General features: G+C 37.5%; 1 protein-coding gene across 5 annotated transcripts in view; it reads left to right on the top strand.

Annotated features, from left to right (window-relative positions):
* The window catches only part of spag9a (sperm associated antigen 9a), a 61557-nt gene that overhangs the window by 10059 nt on the left and 30810 nt on the right, over window positions 1-20688 (top strand). For 2 of the 5 annotated variants that reach the window (XM_036590215.1, XM_036590217.1), the window contains exons 3-10: window positions 7155-7225; window positions 9891-9985; window positions 11166-11322; window positions 14517-14600; window positions 16335-16479; window positions 17259-17352; window positions 17653-17774; window positions 19181-19192. In XM_036590215.1, coding sequence (XP_036446108.1) covers window positions 7155-7225; window positions 9891-9985; window positions 11166-11322; window positions 14517-14600; window positions 16335-16479; window positions 17259-17352; window positions 17653-17774; window positions 19181-19192 — 780 coding nt within the window. The remainder of the gene's footprint in view (window positions 1-7154; window positions 7226-9890; window positions 9986-11165; window positions 11323-14516; window positions 14601-16334; window positions 16480-17258; window positions 17353-17652; window positions 17775-19180; window positions 19193-20688) is intronic. The other 3 variants (XM_036590216.1, XM_036590219.1, XM_036590218.1) reach the window with 2 other exon arrangements.

Raw genomic sequence — 20688 nt, forward strand, 5'->3', positions numbered from 1 at the left:
GCTAATAAATATTTATATACTCGTTTTTTGGTGGTGTGACGTATGGTGGTTTGCAGTGTGATTCACAGGCTTAGGCTGATTTTAATTGGATTATTGGATTACTGTTATACCCTCCCTCTTTTGCCTGCACCATCTTAACACGACTCTGTTGGTGGATTAAGCCGTGAGAATCACTTTTTGTTGTATGGTGGTGCATTTGGGACATGAAGAATTGACAAGCTCTCTTTATATGAAGGCTTACACTCACAGACACTCTGTAGTGCACACATGGAAATTGTGGTTGAAAGCAAAGTAGTCATGTGCTTCAAACTCTAGTAAATGGTGAATGATTCACAAGAGCTGCATGCTGCTTAAAAATATTTCCCACTGAGGTCATAGTCCAGTTTTGCTGAGAGCAAATTAGGGCTTCTCTTAACATCATGCTCTTAAAGAGCCACTGGGGCCAGGAGCAAACAAACAAACAAATGATATCATAAGAATTGTGCTATGTGTCTCACAAGGAGTCCAATAAGCAAAGATCTAGCAGGTTTGACTAGTGTGGGAACAGTATCTGGGAATATAAAATATCAACTTTTCTATTAATGATAACTGGATGGATGTTTTAATGGTGATAATATCATAATAATAACACAGTTATTATTGTTATTGTTAGTGATTACATCTGTGTCTGAATTACTGCTGTGAATTATAAACATAAATTGCCGTTTAAGCGAAATTAATTTAAATATGCTCTGCATTGATCAGAGTGGACTCTTTACTTGTACTAAAATGTAACTAAGCTACACAGCTAATCTAACATTTTGACACTCACCAAGGCCCAGTCCCATTTCTTATTTTTACCTCTACCCCTTGTTTTTGAGTGTCGCCTTGCCCCTTGGAACTGAGGGGTAGTTTTTGAAATCTTCCCCCTATGAAATGGAACAACCCTCAAATAAAAAAGAACATTACTTCATTAACAGGCTGCTGGTGGTGCTTTGTAGGCAACCCTGCTAGTCTGCAGTGATAGCAGAGGAGGGTGAAGTTCAGCAAACTAGCAGCCTCACTGCTGGGCTTTAATTACATTTACGGAATCATATGCCTTCAAAGTGGGTGGGGGGGGTGGTGCAACAGTTATTTATTATCACCCACTCCTAACTCTATGGTGATATGAAGCTAAAGTCAGCTATTCGCTGTGTTTCTTGTTTGAATTTTCCCATTCTGCCTTAAATGGTTTTCATGTCTACCGAGACATCAGCATACTACGATTTTTTTTCTTGTTATGACGAAAACTACCATAATACATTGAAACAACATTAAACTAAGATAATACAATGGTTATTGTATTTTTTTAACAGAGAAAACTAGCGTTTGTGGGTTTCTTTGGTTGCTTGTTCAGCCATCTTGCCGTTTTTTTTCATAACACTCTGTTTGGAGTGTGTCTCTGAAAAACCTCCGTTTGGAGGGCCATGTAGCCCTAACACTTCGCCCTACCCCTCTATCACAACAAAAATCGGGACACACTACCCCTAAACGTGAACACGCAAAACAGAGGGGTAAGGGCTAAGTGGTAGGAGCAAGGGGTGAAATGGGATTGGGCCAAAGACTATCTATACACAACATCACTAATGAGATTCAATGTGAAACAAACTTTATCATACTAGGCTAACTTACTTATTTAGCAAATCTTAACATGCCATTAGTAGCTTTCTTATTCAAAACTTAACATCTTGCAAAAAATCCATATGTGCAGTCTTATGCTGAAGTTTGAACACCCCAGTTTAATTACATGTTTTCTTAATTTCCTAAGCGAAAATAAGTAAACACATCTTCTACAGGGAACAAACTTAAAAATGACATTAGTGCACAGTTCTATTTATTTGCTGATTTTAATGTTAGAAAAAAATAAAACAATGTTATTCTCATGAAACTGTCTCAAAACATAAAGGCCATAAATAATTTAATGTCACAAACATGATATGGAAAAACAATATTTATATCATTTAGTAAGAGTTTGTAGATTTTTCTATTTTACATTTGTCGCAGACTGTTTGAATGTGAACTAAAACAACTAAATGTTTTGTGGCAAAAGTAAAAAGAAAACCTCTGTTGCTGCCAGCATGTAGCAGTAACAAGATAAAAGTTGGGCCAGTTGGGCAATTTTTTGACAGTATTGGGAGAAAGTGTGTTCAAAAGAGAAGTAGCGTGTAGGGTTATGTAGAGTAATATTAACCAGAAAGTGCAATTTTCTATTCACTACTCAAAAAATATTATATGTAAAACATCAGTCTAACAGTAACAGTTGCTAAAAGTTAAACAGTCTTATCTAGGACTGTTGAATGATGCTGGTTGCTGTAGCATAGTGGATAAGACCACTGCCTAGCACCTTTAAGACTGGGGTTTGATTGCTTGTCTGGGTAAAAAAAGGAATTTGCACGCTTTTTTTAATAGTTTTTGTTTTAACAATACAGTTTGTCAATTTGAACTTTTTTAATTTTTAATTTAAGAGAGTTTAAATCAAGAGAGTGTGTTTTGTTTTTTACATTTCTAAGTGATTGAGTACTGTGGATTAATACTGTCTTAAATAAATAAAAAAAAGAACAGGGACAGTAACCCCCTGACGAGAGAGTGTTGTTGGTGAGAATGAACTCAAGTACAGCTTTGAAAAAAGCTTGGTGAAATATAGGGCCGAATCAGTATCATGTAATAGTATAAAATAGCATGTAAGTGTAAATAGCTGATGTTGATAGAATGATGATAGAATGATGTTACTATGAACAATAATGTAAATAGAAATATCATAGTGTACATAGCAACTTAATTTTATTAACACTTAGTGTAAATAGCATCTGCCCTAAAATTGCTAACTATATATACGTTTGAATAATTAGCTTAGAATACTTAGTCTGACAACAGTATACAGATTGTGAAAAGAAAAGTTTGATTTACAGGTTTATTGTTAATCCTTACTGTTTTATGGTTATGAGAGTTTGGTAATATAAATTGGAAAATGTTACCAAAAATGAATTTAATATCAATTAAATTATTCAGGTCTATATTTAATTATTTAACCAGGTGTCTTTGTTTGTATATCCAGAAAACACACACACACACACACACACATCATCATCTAAACCGCTTATCCTTCCGGGTCGCGGTGGGGTGCTGGAGCCTATCCCAGCTGTCTATCCAGAAAACAAAGTTTTAGTCATTTTAATTTTTTCTGCATTTACCATGTTCATGAGAATAATCCATATAAACCTTGTATAGACTATGTACTATATATATATCTTATATATATTTTGTCTATTCTTAGTTTAAAGATTTTATAAAGTGAGAAATATCCACTTTTTCCTGTTATAGGCCTTTTAATGAAGCTCCAAGATCCAGTGATGCCAGCTGCAGAATATTATCCGTCTGATTTTGAAACGAGGGATTTAGAAAGCTGTCTGTTATAGACAGAATCCTGGCCTGCTGCTCCACCTCGAGGCTAGAGTCGGCATGGGGCCACAGATTTGTTCACCCCATTCATATGCAAGCCAATGGAGGGCACCTCCTTGCATCACGCTGACACATGTAGTCAATCTGCCTGCACACTGCAGGGCTGTGTGCTCATGATTCTTATCGCCCAGGATTTTTTAGATACCATATAAAATTAGAAGTATGGTCTCTGGATCAGCTTAACTTTTCAGTGCACAAAGAGTTATATCAGTATGAACAGAAGGGAAGTCTAATCCTGGATTAGTGCTCGTTCCTGCCTAATCTTTTAGAGTACAGTTTTTTTTTTTGGTAGCATGAAAATGGTAAGAGATGTTACCTGAAACTGAAAGTTGAATTAGTCATTGAAAGTTATTAGTCAAGTAATTAGAAGAGAATTAACACTACTCTGCGAGGAAATCCCCTGGGGTAAAATGCTGGCATGTTATTCAGTCATGGTTGCATTAATGTGCTAATAAGTCATTCATATGGACATGACCAGTCTCCAGGCCTTTTTGCATTCAAATGAAGGGGTTTCTGTGATTGTAGCCCTGCAGCTCCTGAAGTGGAGTCTATTTGTGGCTGGAGCACATTCGCATCACAAGTGTAAACACATTCTGGATTCAGATTCAGATTACTGCATGTCAGAGAGGATGTTTAAACCTGCGGCCTGCTTGAGAACACAAAAGCTGCTATTTTGTGTCCAGTGCCAGTAGAGGAGTGTGTTTTTTGGTGTTATTGTTTTTAGGGTTTATGATGTATCAATTCATTGAGGTGGTCCATTATCGTCCTTTGCTGATTGGTTTTAGTGAGAGAGAATCAGAGTTGCAGATGTTAGTGTCCCATCTAAGTTGATATACTTGCCCTTTCTGTGTAGAAATTCTAATTATACAGCTAAAAGATAAAGCTACAATTACACAGCAGGAATCTGGGGAGGTTACATAACACAACATTAATAATAAAACACTGTTTGGGAAGGTTATGTAATACAACAGAACACTGTTTGAGGACTATACGGGCATTTTGTGAGTGGTGTTAAACAGTAGCCCAATAAGGCTGTATGCTGAAACATTTCTGTGCTGCTGTAAGACCATCAAAATCTATGTTTTTTGAACCCAGGACTTTATAAGCTATTTTACAATGTGGACAACCTGTTATTATCTCTCATCAAAATGTAGCAGCCGAATTAGCATCAGCGAGGCTATGTTATTGCAACAAATAGCTGGGCTGTGGAGTTCAGTTCAAATTTGGTACGCCACTTCCACAATAAGCCACTTCCAACCAACCAATATTTGAAACTCTGGTCCAGCTGTATTCAGCTCTGGCAGTTTAATCCTGGTGTCCAGCACAGTTTAAAACTTGCCCTACTTGGAACACCTACCAAACCTGGCAATTAACAGATAAGTTGAAGTGCATTTGAGCATCGAGCAAAGAAATCACCAAACTGTGCTGGACGCTGGTCCTCCAGGTCAGACCACCTTTGGAGACGGTCAGGACCGCATATCATTTGTAGTGTGAACTTTGAAACGCTTCAGTTCATCCCTGATAACAATGAAGGACCACCTTAATCAACTAAGTCATCAGTGAAGAGAAGAAAGCAGCAGCGTAGCTTGTTTTATCTCTTCTCCAATTTGTTTATATGTTACATTAAGCTGTGCTACAGGACTTTTATCCCAACATTAGACTCGATTCTCAAGTCTTGACCAATCTGTGCTGGTTGGCTGTAGTCTAGATAGTCTAGAAAATCGAGTTGTGTTTGAGGGGCACAGACACTCTGATTTTTTGCCTCCCGAATGATGTTTTTGACCCGACTCTGAGTGTGGTCTAGTAGTGTGCATCGTTAAGGGGCCCAGTCTGAATGGATTCCCCCAAAAGCCAATGAAAAACTGAGAGTGCGAAAGAAGTAAACACAGCAAATCCATAAAGAGAAGTGCCATTCACATGTGTAGCAAAGCTTTTTCATGAACTGAGTTTGAGGTGTGAGCAAAGTTGAGCATGTACTGTTATATGCAAAGTATTGCTCGCCCTTGGTCAATTTACATGTTGATTTTCAAAGTAAAAATAAGTTTACACATCCTCTACAGAGAACAAACTTCTACACATTTTAAAGCACAGCTGTTTATTTGCTGAATTTATTATTTGCTGAAAAATTACCTGTGCAAAAGTTATGGCACATTTTTATTATGTTTAAATGTTTTATAATATGTTAAACAGAAATTGCACACTAATATTTGCAGAAAAATGGTAAATTTAAGTTTGTTCCTTGTAGATGATGTGATAGCTTATTTTCACTTATAGAGTCAACAAAACATTCATTCAAAATTTTGCATATGACTGTACATCTAAAACTCTAAAAACTACCACACTGACGACATCTTTACATCCACAGCCTCACCTAAATATGAGGGAACGTGTGATATATCCTTCTAAAAAAAGTCTGTGAAGACGTCAAAAATCGTCTATTGTGGTTACTATTCTACTATGATATTGTCTTCCTTGAGCAGACAACTGCAATAATAAACAAAACTAAATCAGCTACAGTATTGGCATAGGATACAATTAAATAAGCTCCTGAGGGTTTAGTACTAGCCCATTAGACGTGATACCTGTAAAACACACCCTGTACTTATTTTCTTGTTTGGTGTGACAGTGTTTAAATTTGCACTTGTGTTGAGTGTAATCTTGACTGTACTTATCCATGTTTGTCTGCACTGAACAGTAATGTAAGTTACACATATGTGTTAAAAACATAAAAAATAATCACAAAAAGTTGTGTAGTGTGTCCAAGGCTTTAGAAGACCATGCAGTTTAAACATTTGAAAAAGCTTGTACATTTAAACGAACTCATGACTCATTACCAGAGTAGAGTAGCCTAAACCTATGCTCAAGTAAAAATATTAATACTTGCTAAAATGGCTAAAATGTACCTGAGCAAAATTAGATTCCTTTACTCGCTCATATATTTGAGTAGAAGTATTACATAAAAGTATTAAAGTATTATGATTTGAAAATATTTAGGAGAATGCAAATCCATCAGCATTGTACTTAAGCACACGTACTTAAATGTGTAATGTAATTATCTACTATTGCCTCTGCTCAAGACACATTTTTATCTGACATCAAATGCAACAAAAAACTGACATAGTAAATGTGTGCTGCATGCTTCCCTCACCAAATCTGATCTTGAGTGGTCACTGGAGATGCATTCGAGACTCAGGGAAATGTTGATTGTTAACAGCTGTATATATCGCTCTAGGTCAGCCTTCCCCAGCACCCTCACATAATCCTCTGTCCATGAGACTGTGTGGTCACCCAGTAACTAAATTCGGCAGTGCTACATAAGCTGGAACAGAGGCCCTTCAGCCATTTTGGCATGTCCTTTCTAATGGGTACTGGCATGATTAGCCTCATTATTCTGACCCCATTTTATTTCCAGGCTCCATATCTGTGCTTCCATAAAACATCCTGTGTGTGATATGAGGTCATTCAGCTGCTAAATATAGTATGCTACTTTTGAGAGCGCCATAATATTAAAAAATACGAACCCTTCTGCATTCTGTGCTTTTTTGTCATGAACTGAATATTTGAAATATTTACATGGTTTCAAATGATTTTCTGGCTTCTCATTATTAATGTAGATGATGCCAATTGAGAGATGGAATTCTAAATTGGATGATTCTCACTGTCTTTCTCTGTCATAGTAAGCCGTTTGGAGGAGCGGGAGGCAGAACTCAAGAAAGAATATAACTCTCTTCATCAGCGACACACAGAGGTAACACCAGCACCCTCAGTGTTGTTCATACAGCTGTTCTCTGAAGATTTTTATCCTTAAGAGTAGAGAAATCCCTGTTCAATAAAAAGGCCTTTGAATATATTTTGAAACAGCGCAGTGTCACAGATGTGAAGCACCACTCTTACATAGCAGCCTTGTGCTCTGTCAGTGCTCATCTCCAAAGCCAAGCTCAATGACAATATTTGGGTTGAATACCATCTTTCTTCATATGGAAGTTGTTGGGATGTAATGGATGTACAGTAATGTGCATATGTAAAGCTATTTATGAAGACAGTGAGCATTTATTTGCTAAAAACATTAACATTAGAATAAATACAAATAAATAAACAATACATTCTGATTTGATGTGTGTTAGCTTAACATTTTCTGTACATCTTCTTGAGGAAGTCCAGTATTTACAGTTAACGTTCTGTACCTGCTTCAGCTAAGCAGTTCTTTATTAAATTAGGTGAGGTGCTGATGAAATTTAATTTGTTAAATTTCATCTTATGGTTATGGTTATGCATCAGGAGCCACACTTGCAAACAGTAACAACACATTGCATGGCTAAATGTTAAATATGGAGCCAAAAAAGAAAACAAAAAATACGAGAGTGGATGAGGGAGGAGACTTCACGTCTCGTTTCAGCGTGGGGGATGCCCGTCATCAACAGCAATTCTAAATGCTTGTTTGTATGGGAGGGAATATACACTGAAAAGGGTTGTGGATTTCAGTAATCTTGCCATGAATTTGAGAATTAGGGGTTAAATCAAGCTCCATTTTAGCTGATAGCTTTGTCTTCAAGTTAAAAAATTAAAAAATTGAAAGCATTCTTTTGTTTTACTCAGTTTTGTTATTGTATTACTGTGAGGTTGATTTGAACAGGACTACTATTACTGAGGTTACCATTACTATAGTAATATAAGTTCAGCGACTTATAAGCCCTATTCAAGCTGAATTAGTTTCCCCTGGGGAGGTGCTGTAATTTGAGTGATAACTGATAAGATCCATGATTTTAATCCAGTATGAATTTGCCTTGTCTATAGTTTTTACATGTCTGATAAGTAATAATTCTCAAACAAACTACCTTCGATAATTCATCAAACTCTAATGCTGACGTAAATGTTTGCGCAATGACGTTTTAATCTGTGCTATTTGGGGAATCGGCCAGTCCAATCACACACAAATTACATTACTGGATCTCCTCTGGTTAAACTAATCCAACAGGGCTATAGAAGACAATTCGCTCCAGAATATTTACTTAGCAGATTTGTAAAAACTACAGACATGTTAGATTCATACTGGATTAAAATCATGGATCTCGTCAGTAATCACTCAGATTACACCTCCCTGGGTAAAACTTGTCCAGCTCAAATAGGGCTTTTTCTAACCAAAACAAAACATCCTGATACTTGTTAATGTATTAATGTTTATTTTTATTTATTCAAATGTTGTGTTTTTACAGGCAAAACACACTTCCTGCCAAGATGAATATTTTTAAACAGTGGTTGCTTAAGATTTTTCCACAGAACTATAGTTTCTGGCTATTTCACACATTTCTAATTTTACCCTTACTTTTGGTCTTCAAAGTAAAATCTTACATTTCGCCTCTTGACAAACAAGTTGTGAGAAGGACAGGGTAACACTAAGTTAGCCAGGTAAGCTAGTCAGCTAGCCAGCTAAAAATTGTGCTTTCAGTTAACTCGTAAGTGTACAGCAATTTGTAATCCTCTGGTAGTGTTTGTTTGGGAGTTCTTAGCAGTCATGATTTTTGCAGTCCTTTAATAAGTAACTTTAAGATGGTATTGTTTAAATATATTAAAGGTGATACACACTACAGATGGGCTGCCCAAATGTGGTTCTTGAGGGTATTTGATTTGGCCCGCCAAAAATCTACTCTAAACCCACCCCCTCACCTAGCAAGAGAACAAATATATTTGTATACTATTCACAACTAATTAAATTCTTATTCTTTCAAAATAGTATTTTTGAAGTATTTTAGTAAGAAAATGTAGCGTAATGTTACACAACTACATTTTTATAAATGTAATTTTGGTCCTCGGCCCACCACAAACATTACAGCTTGGACTACAACATTTATTACTTGCATATGTGTAGATAATGGCAACTGTTAATGAAACTGCATGTATGGAAAGCAAAGAGATGCAATACCTAAAACAGAGGTGTTCACATCTGGACCTTTAATTCTGTTTCTGGTTCTGGATTTTGTGATTCACTGAATTCGAGGTTCGAATTTGAAGACCTCTGGTCTAAGAGAAAAAAAACAATAGTGGGGTGCAAAAGTATACATAGTCAGTTTCCATACCAATTGTGTTTATATTATTATCATGTAAATAAAAGTTTTTCAACAGCTTATGTTGTGCAACTAACAGCTTTTTGTAGTGAGTTGTGTTGTGTTGAATTAGCCAGTTCTAATATTTGAAAGCTCAGCCTCACTATACACATGAGCCAGATAAACGTGAGACAGGTGAAAGGACAAGTTACAAGCAATGTTCAGGAGGTGCCTCACATCTAAAAACCGAGCCCATTTGCACCACCTGCTGGACAAAATGCATTACACATTGTGAACTAGTCTTTTCACCTAGACATGGTCATCAACAATGTCTTTTATCAACTATCAGAATTGATGTTTTCTTCCCTCTAGATGATTCACAACTACATGGAACATGTAGAACGCATTAAACTCCAGCAAATAACTGGAGGAGACGCTTCAGATTCTGGAACGCTGGGTCGAGTCAGGTAAGACAAGCTGATAATTGTGAAATAAATTCAGAGTTGATTAAAAGCTGATGAACACATTTATGCTGTTGCATGCATTTAAGAATACATGAAAAAAGAGGAGTACAAAAAGAGACTGAGAGGCAGAGTAGTAGCACACTGGCAGATGCCACAGTGATGTCACAGTGTTATATGCAGATCAGAAGCACATGCTGTATGTGTGAGTGAGAGAGAAAGAGCAGGACAGAGAGAGAGAAAGACAAGGAGAGAGAAAGAGAGAGAGCTGGAAGAGCTTTGAGTAGCCTGTCTGTCTGTTGTGTCTTGCTGAAGCTGTGGACCACAGCTTTATTGTCTGTGTGTGTGTGTGTGTGTGTGTGTCTGTGTGTGTAGTGGTGACCTCAACTGTGCTGGCTTTTACTCTGTATGTTGCTGTTGGACTCTTCTACTGTGTGAAGGTTAAACAATGTCTGCTTCAGTTGTCAGTTCAAAGTTTGGTATCTGAACTTGCGACAGTGTGTTTTACTTGTTTCAAGGAGCAATAAATGAGAAACAATTAAAATTTATGAAAAGGATGAATCAAGGCATATAAGGCTTAAAAGGGAATATTAAACTGTTTTTGATTTCTGCATAATCCAATCTGTGAGATGTCAACAAAGTCATTCTGAGTATTTTGATGGGAAATTATTTAATGTAGATTTCATCCTAAAGGTGGTGTTAAGAGCTAGGGGTTGCAGTGTCTGCAGTTCAAATATAACCATTTTGATGGCTATCCATAACGAGCAGTGAGCGTCCATGTGTCTTCTTGCTTTTATATGTAATGTTGACAATGATAAAATAGTGGTAAATCTGAAATTTTTTTTTGGGTGGGGGGACTGTTTTTCTTAACAAGGGTCTGAAGGTGCCTCCGCCATGAATCGTTCTAAAACCTTATTTCAGAACTGTTGTAAAACAGTGTCTCAGGCATCTTATAAGGTGTTCCTAACCTTTTAATGTAATAATTTTCTGTAAGGTAGCTTTGTTGACTTTTTTATAACTTGACCATTTAATTATGCAGAAATTTTGAAAAACTTGGTGGAATTACTTACTTACACTGTATATGCTTTGACTGTATGCATACTGTATTGCAAGCTTTTCATGTTTTGTACAGAGGTAGTGAGTAACTACCGTTCTACCTTCTAACCAATCTATCTATCTGTGCCAGGAAAGAGCGGCCCCTCTCTCTGGGCATCTTTCCCATGTCTGGTGGAGGCGGGAACAACTCCCTGACCCCAGAAATCCTGGGCCGAGCAGAGACTCCTGGAACAGAAGGCTGGAGATTTAATGACCTCAGCCAGCCGCGATCCAACACCAGCCTCAAGGTAACTCAACCTGCACCCTCAGTGCTGAATGCATCAAGTATATAGACAACACAATGATGCTTGCACAAGAATGGCATATAATAACTACATAGTATTCAAAAACACAGTCTAATGGAGTGCTGCATCCAGTCACAAACCAGCTAGACAGAATTCTAGTTCTGAATGATTGTGATCGCGACAGACTGTTGTAATGAATGCTGTACAAGGGATACGTGCAGAATCTTGAGGAGATGTTAGAAATCGAGTGAATTGAAATACTGGTGTTGATAAAGTGCCAGATGGCCTGGGGTGCTGTGGATCAGAGCAGTGCACTTGGCATTTGTAATGACTTGGCTTTGAAGATGAAGGAGAATAGGAAGAGAGAGGCTGCGCTCTGATGTTTTAGCAGAGCCTGTGACAGAATTAACACACACTCACTCTTTTTAGATTTCCCATCGCCCCCTCATATCAACCACACACTTGGATGCTTATTAGGGCTGTCCCTTTCTCTTTCAAATGTCTGTTAAAAGAAGCACACGCTCACACTGTGGACTGCTTTTATTCTAGCAGTGACACTTATTGCTATATTTATCTATGCAACGTACTTTTGTCCATTTTTATAGATAACACTATGTCATGCATGCATGCAGTTTGCCACATAGCTAATTAGCAGGGTCCAAGTTCATATTTATTGTTGGCTGCATTAGCCTCATAGCTTGAGTGCAAAACTAAAGAAGCAGCCAAACATTTCTCGGCTGATTATGTAATATTGGATGTCCTGTTCTTTTAAAGAAGAATTTCACAGATTTAACAACATTTTTGCATAATACAGTCGTTGAGATGTATACAAAGTCATTCAGAGTGGTTTGATTTTTCTTGATCTTCTTTGCAATGGTGGTGATAGGAACCAGGGGTTGCAACACAAAAGCAACACAAATATAGACAGTTTATTTAATCTCCTAAACCAGCAGTGAGCCTACATGTGTCTTCTGAGTTAGTAGGTTGATAATGGCAAAATAGTAAATCAAAGGTACTGCCACAACCCACTGCATGCTCCCCTCCTCAATGGATATGCATTCTAACACAAAAGCTTTCATCAAAAGTCTGGTAAAACAATGGGGCACCCATCAGACAGTGTAGTTGTAACCATTTCATGTAAATTTGTGTGGTGGAGCTTTTAGAGGGATTAAACTCTTCAGATATCCGGTTCCTTTTGTGGACAATTATAACTCTAGAATAAAGCATTTCACATCAAACCACTCTGAACAACTTTGATTACATCTTAACATGTAAATCATTCAGAAATGTTGAGAAATCAGTGGAATTTCTATTTAATGCTAAACACTGTGCCCAGTATTGACACTGACATGTTCACAAATCCCAGCAATGCCGCTGTGTTGGCCAACTGTGGTCAGGAACTGAGTGATGAATGGGGTTCTGGGCATGTCAGATGGGCTGCAGTCTGTAAGTGTACACCTGTAAAGTGGATCTGTGAGGTAGGAGGACCTCGTAAAGTGACCAGTGAGTGCAAGCACAAGTTGCACTCTTCTAATAAAGTGATTGGTGAGCTGTGCTTTGCTGTTTTAACTGGCAGTGTATCCATTTGAAGGGAAAAGTTTGTACATATGATCATTTATGCATTCAAATATGTTCACCAGCCTGAGGAGAGAGAAAACTGACTTTGCTGTAGCTGGTCAGTGTGAGCTACCATGGCAACATTAAGCAGTACTGACGCAGACAGATTGAGAGCTTAAAACATTGATGTAGGTGCAGATTTAAAGCAGTGGATAGATTTCAGCCAAACCAAACTTGCACTGAATTTTATTAACAAAGAAGTTTTATGAAGTGCCCGCAATGTGGAGTATGTTCTTCAGGCCAGAAGGCTTCTATTGTTGATTGTACTGGTTTGGAATGGAATTAGATCTTCTTTCCTGCTGGCTCACTGATGTATTTAGTAGTCGTAGGAGAGTTTTGAGGACATGCTTGCAGATATAATGGGGATCATGATTGCCTTAAATCCATTAGGTACACAGACTCATTGCTTCAACTGAAGAATGAGTGAAGAAACAAACAATCAAATTAGGGCTGTCACTATCAATTATAGTAGTAATCTATAGATTACTGTCCATTAATGTACAGACTATTTTGACAATTAATCAAGTAATACTTTTTTAATAGGATTAAATAAAGGGAATTGCAAGGGTTCCAGAATTTCCAGAAAAAGATGAGAAAGAAACCATTAAAAAATACTTTATCAATAACCATTATGTACTAAAAATGCATAAAATGTGTGTCCATCAAACTCTGTTTCTTACTGTAAGAGAGACCATAAAAGAGTTTGAAATATACAGTATCTGGGTATCTACAAGAATTAGATTTAATGCACTACAAATCTGTAATGCTCCTCTGAACCTGTAATTTGTAACTTGTCATTGTTGTACATACTATTAAATAGCGGTGTTTATTGCAGAAATATTCACTTTATAAGTAACCTGATTACTAACGCTATGATAATGTGAAATACCAGTAGTGCTTCTGAGGAAATGTAATTTTTGTGTCAGTTCCCACTCAAGGGTTACTACTATTTTCGCCGTCGCTGCATAATAGAAGCAACTTTCAAGTGGTGTAATTTTTACTTTGTATATAACTGTCCAACAGTAAATCAGCCTAACTCAGAATATTGTTGGAGTAGCCTGTTAACCTATTAGCTGTCTGTGGGGCTGTTCAGCCTAACCTAGTTAAACCTTTTATTTCATTTACATTTTTATTTCATATACATGAAATTTGTAACATCAAACGCTTTGTTGTACTTTATATACACACACATTTGTTTTATCCTAAACGTTGACAGCCCTAAATCATATAGCCAAACTGTAAGTATTTCAAATCATGCGACACAGTCACTTTCACTGGCTTTTATGTGTTTGAGCTGTACTTCTGCCTGAATAAGTATCCATTTTCTCCTCCATACAGAAGACTCATGCAAAGGAGTGATCAGAAACAAAAAAGTGACATTTTCATGCAGATTTGTGTAAGAAAATTCAAGCTGTAAACTTCTATATGGAGGCCTGCTGGAGCTTAGAATGCTTTCATATGCATGCCAAGCCTCATACTATGACGTGGCCACTGTCTAACTCGCCAGCATTGCGTCCAACAGCAAAGAAATGAGCGAACGAAAGACAACCTGCTTCATTTGAATTCTCTTCCCTGAGCAGTTGGAGGCGGAGGATCCTCCACAGAAAAACGAGGGTAAAAGCGCGCAGGAGGCTTGGGAGAATTCGCTGGCAGACGACTGCAAGGTAGTTGGCTGTGTGGCGGCCGATAGTGCAGTCCAGTTCACCATTGTGCTCTGATGCTGTGTGCAGCATTTCAACATCCAAACCCCATCGTCTGTAGCCCAGGCTGTATGCAACTGCTGAAGGTTAAGGTGTATTTGCTTAAAGGTCTTCAGTTGGATGTTGTCACAATAAAGATAAAACTGGACAGCATACCCTCCACATAGGTAGGCTATCTAAAGTCCTTAGATCAACAAGCGGTTGCATACAGCTTGTTCATAGTGGTTCACCAAGATTCATCGCATGGCGTTTTAGTTGCACAGTTCCTTCTTTCTGCTTCATTCTTCATTTCAACATTTCTTTCATTAAGGTAGACTAGTATTAATGATCCTACTCGTCATACTATAGTAATGTACTTATTGCTATGATGCTGAATTGTTGTGTTGCTAAAAGTTGGTGTAATTCTGTTTTTTTCCACTGTATTTTCAGAGCTATGTGTAATTCTGAATAGTAGTTATTTGCTTTGTGGGCTCTTGGGTTTTTGTGGGAAAGTAGCTTAATTAGTTTATTTCGCAATTTTTTTTATTACAAGTTCACATGTAATTTTGGCTGTTGGTGTATGTTCTTTGGCTGTTTGTCTGCTCTCTCTATGTGTCCCAGTGAGCTTCATATGTGAGTGATGTCCAATTATTTGTGGTGTTTGGTGCTTTTTGTACCATTTCAGTGTTAGCTTTTGTGTCGTAGTTGAGTTTATATGATGTGTCACCTGTTTGTCTGTTGCTTTCATTTTATGTGTGGCTCTTCTAGGCTAAGTGACTACATTGTTTAGTATTCCTTATTAAAGGGGCTCTCTGGCCAAAAGCAATGTTGCAGTAGTGTCGACAGTGGGATTTTCCAGTTTAAAGACTAGGAAAACACCCCTTTCCATGATGATGTATCTTGAAGGTGGTATTAACTACAGCTAACTAACTTACTTAGTTAGCTGCTTAATTGACTTTGGGACAGCTTTTTGCAAGACCTGCTTAAACGGTAATGAACAGTCCAACAAGCTTCAGTTGCCTTTGTCAATTCTTTTGTCAATTTTAAATCTTGTACAACAATCAGAGTAAGAGTTACATTAATGCTAATGTGGTTGTATTTAGTAGAAGTAGTTCAGTGTCTAGCAGTCAGAATTGGTTGACACCACAGGGATTCCCAGTGGTTATATAATGCGCTTGCTTAATGCATGCTGGGTATTAATGAATGTTAACGAAAGCTTGAAAATGGTATAAAATTTTGAATTCTGTCAAACGGCTGAACCTGAGGGATACAATGCCGTGCAACAGAATACTGTGCAACATGACAAATAACACATTAGATTGTAGTTTTTTGCCAGAATGCCCCTTTAATGATACCTAGCTGTGTCTTTATGTTTAAAAGGTTCAAACAGAATATTTGTTTTTGTATTAGTCCAATTTGAACATTTTATTAATCACAGTAGTCTTTGGCCTAGTATTCAGTTTTCTTGAATAATTTAAACCTGCAGAAGAACCTCGAAAGTTATGTAGCCTCAGTGCAGTCCTTTTCTATGTGCTTGCTTTGTCAGTCCTCAAAAGTTTGTCTGGTGTTCTGTGTTCTTCAGCCTCAGTCTGGGTTGCCTAGCAGGCAGGGTCAAACTGAGGTGCAACCGTGTAGTCATAACGCTTTTACCTGTGATCAGGCAGTGACGTCTGACTCTGGCTGAGCTCTTCATTGAGAGCATGTGCTTGGTCATTTCAGGATGAGCTATCAGGTTCCAGATCCACCACACCCATGTCAACCACAGCCTCTGACCTGGCGCTAGACTCCCACAGGGAGGAGGGCGATGGCTCCAGCAGGAGCACTGAGGTGCAGGCTGCACCAGGCACACGTACAGTCTCTGTGGGTGAGTAACTGTCCAGCCTGATGGAACAACAACAGCTAGTTTGAGGTTTACAGCTTGGATGTGACCTGAGTTCCATTTGTATTAGGGGTTGCGTAAACTAGTCCACTAATATGTCCACTAATTGCCGCTGTGGACAGCTGACTAGGCAAGTTCAGTGCTTGAGATTAAAATATAGCGCCGGCGAAAGTAGAAGTCAGCATGCAGTAGAAGCATCCAAAAATCTGTTTTTTCTGCTAAAGTTTGGTCAACTACTTGTCAAATAACTAATCAAAAAGTAAAAATGTTGTGCCATTCCTGGTTTGTTTTAGGACCCGACTGATATGAAAAATTTTGGACGATACTGATGCCAATTTTAAGGGGCGAAAATTCTGAAAACTCATGATATTGGCTGATACAATTTCATATTTGTGTTTATTACATCCTATTTTTCTTGTTTTTTTCATTAATTTCTTTCGTTCATTTTTTTAAATATTCTTTACATGATTTAACCATCTAAAAACCATGATGGTGTTTTGTGTTCAAATTAACTAATTTTTGTTGCTGTTGTATAGTTAAACAGGGGTGCCTCATATCTAAAGTTTTTTGTTTTCGTCAAGAGGTTGTGAGTTTAAATCCCTGTGATACCATGACCAAAAAACTGTAAATTCTAGGAAATTTTTGTCAGTATCAGCTGATATCATTTTCTAATTGAGATATCGGCTGGTCTCTAGTTTGTATCATCCAGTGATGTTAGAGCTGCAGTTTATTTATGTATAATGTGTCTAATTTTGCTTGTGTAGGTTTGGTGGAGAACGAAGAGAAGTCTGATGTACAAGCTATTATTGATTCCACCCCAGAGCTCCATCTGGACCTCAGCGGCTACAGAGGATCCAGGTACTTTAAATAATTACACTCAGTTTATAATGAAGTGAAGTCAGACTGTAAATGGTAGTCCATAGTGTGAACAGACCTGACTGAATGTATGTTTTCATAGTGTTAAAGATGTTTTGATCTGAAGGCTTATTCCTTGATGCTGTCATAAATTGTTGTTGATAATGTATTAATATATTTCTTTTTTTAAGCGCCCCAGACAATTATTTTTCAACAGCCGAAGTGTGCTCAGCATATGTGGGACTTCTTCAAACCTAGCAGTAATATATGAATATCATGTCAATTTTTTTTACTGTGTTCCAGCACACCGAATAAAGGCATCGAGAACAAGGCATTTAACCGGAACACAGACTCTCTGTTTGAGGAATTGTCCTCTGCAGGTAGCGGCCTCATCGGTGATGTGGATGAAGGGGCTGATCTATTGGGTAAGAGCTTTTATCTTTCTCCCAAGAGAAATCTAGTCAATCACCCCCTCTCATCTCTAAACTGTTATGAAGAAAGGGAATTCTTTTTCTTGTACATTGTCAATATATGTTCACAAAAAAATTGTAGCTTCCAACAATAATTGGGACTTCACTGAAAAAAGGTGCACTGACTTTACTTGATCAAATTTGACTTACAGCTTCCTGCCACTGTAATGCATTTTTCTAGTTTAAGTTAATTTAATGTTTGTGTAGTGCAAAATTAAAACGCTGTTTGTGTTAGTTAATCAAACTGACACTAGCAAGGATCAGATTGTCAAGATCATTTCAACATTGTGTCAGAGTTGTTCACTCACTAAATTTTTGGCCGTCCTGTCTCTAATGTGGAATGTCCTCATAACAACTGTTGCAAAGGACTGATAAAAGAGTGGTTCAAGTTAAAGCCGGCCTGAAATCAAAATCTAGTTCATATGACCTAGTTCATAACCCTGGTCACATAAGCATGATTTATCATAGCAAACAAAGTGATCTTTACTCAAAACGGAAGGACTTTTGTCCACCTTTAAAAATGTCTTCAGGCTTTTTAATTATGTCATTACATGCTAGTGGGTGGGGAAAAATAATGTTATCCAGTAATATGATGTTTCATTTCCCCCTGTCGCCATGCCGCCAGTCATCAAAAACACTCAACGAAAACGCTCAGCTAGCTCAGAGACCCTCCCTGTTACAGAGTTTCACGCGGAAATTAGTGACGGTACCGTTTAAGAGCCCATATCATTGAAAACTGAATTTTGCTCATTTTTTTTAAATAAAAACATAAAAAAACATGCCTATTCTGTCCCCAGTCCATAAAGTCAATATATGGAAAGTCCTGAAACCCAACACATTTACATATCCACCGATTTTGGCCTACAGCAATTCAGCTCCGCCCATTCAGGCTGAAGGCACATTACAGAGCTGATAACAACAGAGATAATTTACATATATTGATTTTAGGCACATCAACAAAAACTGTTTAATTCTAAGGGATAAAGAGAGGTTGAAAAAGGGTCATGTAAAAATGTAAAAATTATTATGACTGTTTTTGTACATAAACACACACGTGTTATAAGTGGACCTCATGGGGAAAAAATTAATACTAGACAATTGTAAGATATGGGCCCTTTAAACTAGCTGTTGTGAGCTTTTAGTTGTGAATCTGTCAAGTTTTCTCTGCTTGTTAAAAGAAAGCAATATATTGTACAACATATCAAATTGCTTTTTAATGCATGAGTTTGGAGTCCACACAGTTGTCCCTGTGATACCAGGGAGAGACTGTCTGTAGTGTATGTCAGGGATTGTAAAGCTAACCAAGCTCTCTTTCTCCATGCTGTGTCCTCCTGTCCTCTGGCCTTTGTCTCTTATCCCAGTGGAGTACTCTGGTGTGTATTTATCCTTCCCTTCCTTCCGTCTCTCTCTTCCTGTGGATCTCTTTTTCTGTTTCTCTTTAATTCTGTCCTCATTGTTGCGTCTATACATTCATTAATTATTCTTACATTCTGCCCCTCTTAATAGCGTTTATTGCAAACAGTTAGTTTACGTAGAAGTAGTGTTTTAAAGGGGAATTCTACAGCTTTTTTCAAAATTTCTGTATTAATTAATAAACAAGATGTAAACATCCTTCAGAGTGCTTTGATGTGGAGTGCTCTATTCTAGAAAAACTTAACAAGTCAGAATTGTTTACAGTGGTGGTGATAGGAACCAGACGTCCAAAGTGTTTAATGCCTCTAAAAGCTACCTCACAGAAAGTTATTACATGAAATGGTTATGCTCTTTTTGGCATAAATGTATTGTATTTTTTTAAATACATCCATTGCAAAGGGGTGCATACAGGGTGTTGTAGGGCAAAACAGTCCCCAAAGAAGTTTATCATTATCAACAATACACATAAAAACTCAGAAAACATGTAGGTTCACTGGTCTTTTTGGGTTGTAAATAATTTGGCCCTATTTGTGTTGTAGACGTAATGATCCCTGGCTCTTTTCACTACCTTTGTAAAGAAATCTGAATCAATGTTTCTGTGCAATACAGTGCATCATTTCACATCAACACACTCTAAATGACTGTTTACATTGATTTAATTCTGCAGAAAATTTTTGAAAAATTTGTCGAATTCTCTTTTAATATGCTGTCTCTGCAATAGTAACAGGTAATGTTTTGTAATGTTTGTGTCATTTATTCAAAGACTATACTCATTCTTCTTGTTCTCTCTGCAAAACATGGACTGCATGCTTTTTCAGACCTGAGTTTGCGTGGTAAGACATCCCATCCCATCTGTGTCTGACTGCCTGTCTCACTGTTCCATGTGTGACTACACTTGAGTGTTTGATGCTTTTTCTTCATTTACCTTTATACATATATGTATATGTGTGTGTGTGTAATATTTTTTACACATCCTACTCCTGTCTTGGCTAAAAGTAAGGGTCACACCAAGTCCCCTTCCCCAAAGAGAAACAAGCGAACACTGTGCTCTTTGAATGGTCATTGGGGCCCGACTGATCAGTACATCGAATTCAGATTTATCGATGAATGCAAAATCCCACCAATCAAAATGTAGTGATCTGATTTAAAGCTTTAACAGACCTTCCTGATGTGAAGAAAACCATTTGTATCTAAAGAACAATTTACACTCTCAAAAATAAAGGTAGGAAACTGTCACTGGGGCAGTACCTTAAGGGTACATCTCAGTACCTTTATTCAGGGAACATAATCGTACCATAATCCATTGAAATTATATATTCCAAGACTCCACACACCCCGTCTCGTCTCTTCAGGCCTTTTATTTTATTGTTCTGTTTTAAAACATTAGGTTATGAAAAGATACAAATATATACTTTTCCACTGGGATAAACTTATTTAAGGTACCCAGTTGGGCCTT

Source organism: Colossoma macropomum, unplaced genomic scaffold (assembly GCF_904425465.1).
Source record: "Colossoma macropomum unplaced genomic scaffold, Colossoma_macropomum, whole genome shotgun sequence".
Taxonomy (NCBI): domain Eukaryota; kingdom Metazoa; phylum Chordata; class Actinopteri; order Characiformes; family Serrasalmidae; genus Colossoma; species Colossoma macropomum.